This window comes from Lolium rigidum, chromosome 6 (assembly GCF_022539505.1).
Source record: "Lolium rigidum isolate FL_2022 chromosome 6, APGP_CSIRO_Lrig_0.1, whole genome shotgun sequence".
NCBI lineage: Eukaryota > Viridiplantae > Streptophyta > Magnoliopsida > Poales > Poaceae > Lolium > Lolium rigidum.
The window spans coordinates 295,165,137-295,172,996 of record NC_061513.1 but is presented as its reverse complement, the minus strand read 5'-3'; the positions used below and the strand labels follow the sequence as shown (position 1 = coordinate 295,172,996).

The 7,860-nt window shown below is 42.4% G+C and overlaps 1 protein-coding gene across 1 annotated transcript; it reads right to left on the bottom strand.

Moving 5' to 3' along the window:
* Positions 1-6,241: 6,241 nt before the first annotated feature.
* Positions 6,242-7,368, bottom strand: LOC124664405 (putative AP2/ERF and B3 domain-containing protein Os01g0140700). Its single transcript, XM_047201935.1, has one exon. The coding sequence runs from the start codon at positions 7,366-7,368 to the stop codon at positions 6,406-6,408; it is 963 nt and encodes a 320-aa protein (XP_047057891.1). The 3' UTR covers positions 6,242-6,405.
* Positions 7,369-7,860: the final 492 nt, after the last annotated feature.

Here is a 7,860-nt window from a genome sequence, read left to right as displayed (position 1 = left end):
AGAATTTACATTGCAAGATTCCTACATGATTAGTACCTATAGAATATGCTACTATGATCAAATAACTTGTCCATGAAATTTTTCGATAATATACCAAATCTCTATGAATATCAATTTTACCAACGGGTATGGGTACCTACGGGTAACGTACCTGTATGTGCAAGGTATGAATACACTTCTATATCCATGAATAGTACCCATACACTACCGATTATGTCACGGTAGGACCTATGTATGGCATTGTACCCGTCGGTATATCCATACCACACCCATGTATACTTACTTGTAGATCTATGTAGTTAAATCGCCTAGTTATAGACTGTGTGAACCAGTGTTAAGTTGTCATCAATTCTTAGTCCGCCGTGCGACTTATCTATTCTTTTTGACTCATGAGTTATGAATGCGTGACTGTGATTTCAGAATTTAGATATTGCCGTATACATACCTACATGTTATTGCGTTACGATAATTTGTTTTGTCAAATATGCTATCGATGAATGTAAGATTGTGAATAGCTGGCCTGCTATTTAATCTACGCGTTGGGTACCCAACAAGTACGAGTATCCATCGGGTATGGATGGGTAAAGTTGCATACCCACGGGTATGGGTATGGGTGGTATTTTCTACCTAGTGATTGTACATGTATTGGTATGCTATTGCTCTACCCTACCTATACTCTACCCATTGCCATGCTTACTATAGATTTGTCCATCTTTCATAGAATCGGATTTATGAAATCCACACCATAAGTAGAAGTTCTTAATCTAGGAAAATGACTGTGGTTTCAGATGACAAAATCCAGTAGAATCGTAGACTACGAACAAAAACTCTATGTACAGCTCAAACTTCCCAACCTAAAGCACTTCATTTATCAATAAAACCTTCATAGCTCTGGTTTTACTGACAATAATTAGATGTATATTGTCTAGTCTCTTTCATCACATCGGTCTTTTGATTGCATTGGGTAGATCAAATATTTTTACATGGCAACAGAGTCAAGAGGTCTTGAGTTCAAAAATCAGTTCAATGTAGCCCACTTTCCACTTTTAGGGATGAAAAAGCCACATGTGAGGGGGAGCGGGGGTGTTATTTATGAATGTATTGTTAATCTCTTTCACCAGATTGATATTTTAGTTGCATTGACTAGAATATGCAGTTTTCCAACCATGAATCCAGGTTTGCCAGAGCCTAGCATAAAGTCTTTTTGTGCATCATGATGTGCCACGGGCTCGGTGGTTGCAAACACACTCTACTAGCATTACTACCCCTGGTGACTCTAAAACTACACGCAATACAATCTCTTGCAAACACTCTACTAACAGTTAGATGGTTGCATCATACGACAAGTAAAAGTTGGGGATAAAGTGTTTAATTTCGCACTGCTTTTCAGTGATTCCTTTTTAGCAACATAAATTCACCTTGCATGGTTAGGTGAATCTCTTCTCCTAAAAAATATAGATTTTTGTTGACCCGATGTGATCCATATTGGATTCGATTCACTAGCCAGCTGATCCAAAAGTCTGAAGTATCAATGATGTCAGAAATCGTGGTTTTGAATCGGATCGGAACCTCAACAATAGGATCGCAAATCGTAGGATCTTAACTTTTAGAATCGTAAAATCTTAGATTCTACCTAGCAGAATCGTTGAATCATTCTACTCAATTTGGGTCATAAAGTCTTATAACCGTATAGCAGAATCATGATTCTGACAACTATAAGTAGTGAAGAAGGGCAGGTAATACATTTCAAAACTCCCCTCATGTGCCTAGCCTTCTTTAGGACGTATATGTGGAATTGATGTGAGATGTAACTTATGTTTTAGCTAGCACAGTGGCCCTCGCAATTGCGAGGGCATCCTTTTTATTGTAGCGAAATTGGTACACATGCATATTTTTATTTGCATCTTACAATTTGATATACATGGTACTTTAGACATGTTTACATTTAAAAAAAAATCAGACTTTACTATTTTGTGTATGAGGATGTTTCCAAAATTTCCAGAATATAATATTATATCCTAGTGTGCCGTTGAATACATAAAAGATGAAGTTGTGATCATTCACAAATATATGATGTTATGATATTAAGTAAAAAAGTATAGTTTTGAGAAATCCATTCAAATTTATACTCTCTGATTAGCTATTGTGGAGTTAATTTTTTTTTTCCTTTTGAACATTGATTTATGTATGGAATATATGTGAATAATCAATAATGTACGTATCTCCCAGGAATAGAGACATAAACTATAAATATGAGAATATTTGTACCTGTTAGCTACTTAGAACAACATAACAGTAGCTTTCAGCTTGACCACTAATTAATGGTGTGTCTTGCTAGTTAGAAGAGAACAATAATCCATTCTTACTCATTCGCAAAAAAAAAATCCATTCTTACTACTCCCTTACTACTGCCTGCTAATGCTCGGGAAAAAATGAAGGAGCAAGAAAGGGCCACACATATTTACCAGTACCACATGATTTGTTTGCCATTAATTAGCTGAATCTTTGAAGAAAACAATACCTAAATACCGAAGTGTTCTCAGTGGGATTCTGGTACGGGGCGTGAGCGTGGTCATTCATGAGTTTCATCGGTGTGCCGGCAGCAAAGTTTTAATCTCGTCTAAAAAAACAACGTTGTAATCTGAACTGGCGAACAAAATATAACTTAACTTAATTAAATTCCATGAATTCATGCCGGAATCACATGCGTTCACACGTATGATAAACAGTCACTTTCTTTTGGTATTATGGTATTCACAATAAGATTGATCATTGATGTATGATTACGTGTGTACCTGAAATCTCCACCCTGATGTGTGTTGCTCTCTTCGAAGATGATCATGCAATACTCCTTAATCTATTTCTGCCGTGCATCTCCGGTAATTGCCAGGCCGTAGCACCAGCAGTACGTTGCATGTTTGAATCCTACAGGGATCTCAACGTGGGCTTGAGACTTCTGAGTGTCAAGTAAGATTCTGAATCCTTCCCCGTTCCCCGTCCCCAGCAGTCCGACACCATAGAACATCTTGGAGTATCTTTAAATGATGCACCAACGGGTTCATCAGGTGGCATCGAGCAAGGTTAGTGAGGATGTTGACGACCTTAGTGTCAGAGTTCCATACAAGCCAAGACGGAGACGGTACATTCATGGAGACGCACATTGTTGCGGCCGTAGGTTCTCCGCCATGGTCAAAATAGGCAACATGACCTTTCAATGAGGCACTCAACTGGTTCGGAGGAAGATTAGCAGAAGTGAGGATATTAATGACGCCAAACTTGCTAAAACTGGGGTCATCGTACATCGTCGGGGCGCAGCTACCGCAGCATCCACATGAGACCTTAGTGTTTTTTTTCCTCCTCGACGAACTGCCGCCTGCGCCGCCACACATAGATCACTCCGAAGACCGCCGACCACCAGGAGGAGAACCTCGACGGCCACGATGAGCAGTGTCATGGGAAGTAGCTTAGCAGAGGCGGCGGTGATTTCGTTTTTGATGATACCGGCGACGACATGAGCTTCGAGAGCTGGGATAGATCGAGGTTCTGGGCGTGCCCGCCGCCAAGGGAAAAGCTCAAGCCCAGGACATAGTAGTGGAGGCGGCGGTGATTTATTGTTTGATGATCCCGTTGACGACATGAGTTTCGGGAGATGGGAGAGATTGAGGTCTTGGACGCGGCCGCCACCAAGGGGAAAGCTCAAGCCCAGGACATAGTGCGAGCTCGAGGCGGCGTTCGTACAGTGCATCTTGCAAGGTTGCCATGGAGACCCAGATTATTGCCAGTCTTGCCACTGGTAGCTGCACCGCCATGGTTAGAAGCTGCTGCACGGCACACATGGCGTGACCCGTATATATGTTGATCAATTCTGTGGATTTGTTTCCCAAGTATATACATGTTCTCAACGTGACAAAAGGTTGAGACTCCTAGGTAACGTGTTATAACTGCAAGTTGTATATTCGTGACATATTTGAGACAATTCCTTTTCAGATTTAATTAATAGCCAATACTCCCTCCATTTCTTTCTATAGTGTCTATAGATTTTTTGCATTTGTTTTAGAATATAAGGTTGTAGTTAGCTTTTTTTCAATTACCCCCTTCCCGTTTAGCTCCCAAATCGTTCAGCTCCCAAATTTGTTATGGTAAGTTAGGAAGATATGGATTTCCCAAATTTTACGTTGATCTCAAATTGTTCAGGTAGGGATCTTGTGTAAAAAATACTCTTGCGCTAATTTTCGTGCCAAAAAACATAGGCACTATAGAATGGAACAGAGGGAGTATTATTTAGGTGATGTGGCATGTACATATACGGTCTTTACGTGTCATATGTCTATTTTGTACATGTATATTCTTATACTAACACTTTTATCTTTTAATCTCAAATGTTACGATTAAAATTGATGGTTTATATTTTTTAAGCATACGTGTATTAAGCTGATGCCTAAAAAACTCCCTCATTTTTCTTTTAGTATATAGCATAATTTGATTTTTTATATACTGCCTCATGTATAAAATATGTGCTATTAACTTGTTTTGTACTATATATGCTAACTTGTAACGAAGCCACGAACGTTCATGTATAATTCCTGTTTCCAGTTTAGATGTTTAGCCTACAGACGTGAAGAATTCAAGACATATTTTTTTAGATCATTTTGGAGCTTCTCTCCACGTAAGACGTGAATATAGGCGGAAGAGTCTTTTTCGTACACGCCACCATCTGCCGGATTAGATCGGACTCCTTTTTTATTAATCAACCTGAGCTGTTAATAGATCGTGTCAACCCGACTTACGCTGTTACGTAAATAACAATCTGTTGTTAAATCACAACCACTAATTTTAGATCTAACCATTCAAATAATTAAGATGATGTGGATTAACCTCGAGTCTCTATTTAAAACCCCTGTATTTTGCTTTTAGTATATAATAGATAATAGTACATTGGCCGAGTCATAAACTATCAATCTTTTGGATCCAATACTGTATTGGGTTGAATGCACCATCTCTTTCCTTAGAAGACAAAACTGATGGAGAATGGCAGTAAATACATTTCAATAAGGGCCACCAAAAGAGGAATTCCCTTAATTAATATTTTAAATTGACAACATTGACACTTCAACAAGCATATTCAGCTACACCTCTTTAACCCTAAATTATGTCATCAACCACTCTATTTTTGGTTCACCTAAATGCACTTCCATTGGTGCTAAGCATGCGCCTGCTGTTTCAAACTTGGATGTTCCTTGATCATATGTCCTTGTTTGTCTCAATACAACATAAATTTCTTCCCATGTTCTTGGAATTCCTTTGCATTGACTCGTGCATATGTAGATGACACTAATTCATGCAGCCAGCACTTCATTTTCGTTAAAAATAAAGACTATGCGCATTTTCATTAACCTCTCCAGTATTGTAGCTGACTCATTTAAATTAGTAATGTTTTCGCCACCATCCCATGGCGACAAGATGAAGTAACATAGACAAACTTCGTTCTCATCAATTTTATTATCCACGTCAGCTACTTGTGCGATAGCTAAGCTTCTAAAAGGCTTCAAAGGTGATCCATGAACCATGTACCACCTCATGTAGAAAACCATTGGCAGAGTTTTCAGCGGTACACATCCTAATACAGTTCCAGCCCATCGATGTGCCATTTGTTTAACTACTTTAGTTCCTTAAAAGCATGAACACCCATATTTAATACAAGCATGTTCCACAAAAGCAGCATTCCTACATGCATGTTGCCACACACTAAGATTTTGTCAAGCACAAATAAAATTCCTCCACTTTGATTCAACATTGTTGATCATCAGTGCTCATAATGCATGCTTTTGGCTGCATATCGTGGATTCGGTTAATGTAGTCATGCGGCTCACTTACTGCTATTTCGAATCAAAAGATAGAGGATTCTCTACCTTATAAATTAGTTTATGAAAACAATGTTTCACAATCCCTATGTTTAGCGGCTACTGAACCAATCATATAGCTAGATATGGCAAGCGCGTGCAGTACATCAAGAATGGTGTAGATTGATCTAGCAGAGAGAAACTAAAATGTAATGCAAAGTCTTGCACAGCAATCATGACAAGGATATCATTTGGCACATTTCAAATCAACAAGAACGATGATCTAGATAATAAAAAGCCCAGCATTTTCAAAAATATACAAAGAATAATCCCTTTTGAATTGTCGAACCTATTGCAGTAAGATCGACATACAAAAATGTGCCAAGAAATTGTCCTTCTCATACAACTACCTGGCCGGATCATGTAAATGTTGTTTTTCCTGTCTATTTCGTGTTCCCCAAAAGGAAATGGAAATGTGGATCGAGTAGCTAGTAATCAATATATCCAATTGCAATCACAGTACTAGGGCATGCAGAAGATGTCAAGAACTAACCGCGCGTGCCCATCACCCACCTGATGATGATCCCTCGGCCCCTCTTCCGGCAATGTCAACGCCGAAGAGCTTGACGGCGACATGGCCGGTCTCATTCTCATTGCCAATGGCTGCATCGGCCGTCGTCGTCTTCTTGTAGTCGATGAAGAACTGCTTCTCTGGTCCGTACGTCGAGCAAGAGAAGACGACGGTGTCGCCGGCGCCGAGCCCCTTCTCCCGGACGAAGCGGCTCCAGCCCTTGGTGAGCACGTAGCTCTGGCTGCTGTTCCAGTACGAGTACCGGAACCTCCACACCTTGCCTTCGCCGTCCTCGAAGTTGAGCAGCACGCCCTTGTCGCTGCCGCCGCCAGTCACCGTCTGAGGGAAGTGCCTCTCCGCTTGCTGCTTCGGCACTACGAGCCGGTTGAGCTTGCCGACGTCGCTGGGCGTCACAGCTTTCTCGAACAGATGCTCCCGCGCCCACGCCGGCGTCGGCTGCGCGCGCCCGCCATGGCCGCGGCGCAGGCCCTGCCGCAGCTCGTCGGCGTAGGTGTGCTTGCGGAGCATGTCCACGATCTCGGCCTTGGAGTGGTCATTGAGGAAGGCGAGCTCGGGATCGAGCTCGCTCGTGGAGGACGAGCCAGCCTCCTCCGGCGCCGGAGGTCGCTGGTGGTTGGTGACGGCGTCGCGGCCGCGGAAACGGAGCGCGGCGACGTCGTAGGCTCGCGAGGCGGCGTCCTCGTCGGGGAACGTCCCGAGCCACACGCGCGAGTGCTTCTCGTAGATCTGCGCGCCCCACCGCCCATTGGGCTGCGGCACCACGCCCTTGAACCGCGACGTTCCCGTTGCCCGCGGCGGCACCGGCGCCGGCGCCCAAGACGACGGCTCCGCCGCGTCCTCGGCCCCCGACTCCGGGGACGAGTACTCCACGTCCATGTCGTCGTCATCCATGGCTGCCATGTCCATCTTGGGATTTGTCGCCTTGCCAGATGCCATCGTCAGAATTATTATTGTGTACGTGGGTACGCGCGTTGCTGGTGATTTCTTGTGTATATATTGAGCTTGGCGTGGCTGCTTACATTTCTACACTCGATCGTTTAGTGTATGATTGTTGTGTTTATGTATATGCATTGCAGCTTTAGAATGGTAAAGCTGTTATTTTATGCTAAGTACATCTGTTGTTGGCTTCTTGTGAGGTTTCCACATAGGGGCCGGGTGTTTACTAGTATGATTTCCGGCGTATATGTGTGCTTGTGACTTGTGAGAATCTGGTCATCAAGTTGGTTGTGCTACTTGTACTTAATTACAAGGCATCTTTGTCCCTGCATCTTTATACAGTTCTTGTCCGTGAAGGAATTTTGTTTCAAAAGTCTTTTTATTGAAGCTTATCGTCCCATCAAGCTTATCGTCCCGCCTCTCTCTAAGATGCGCACAGCCTATCAGACACAGTTAAACGTGTCAAGCAAGGCAATCTGTAAAGAATGAGTG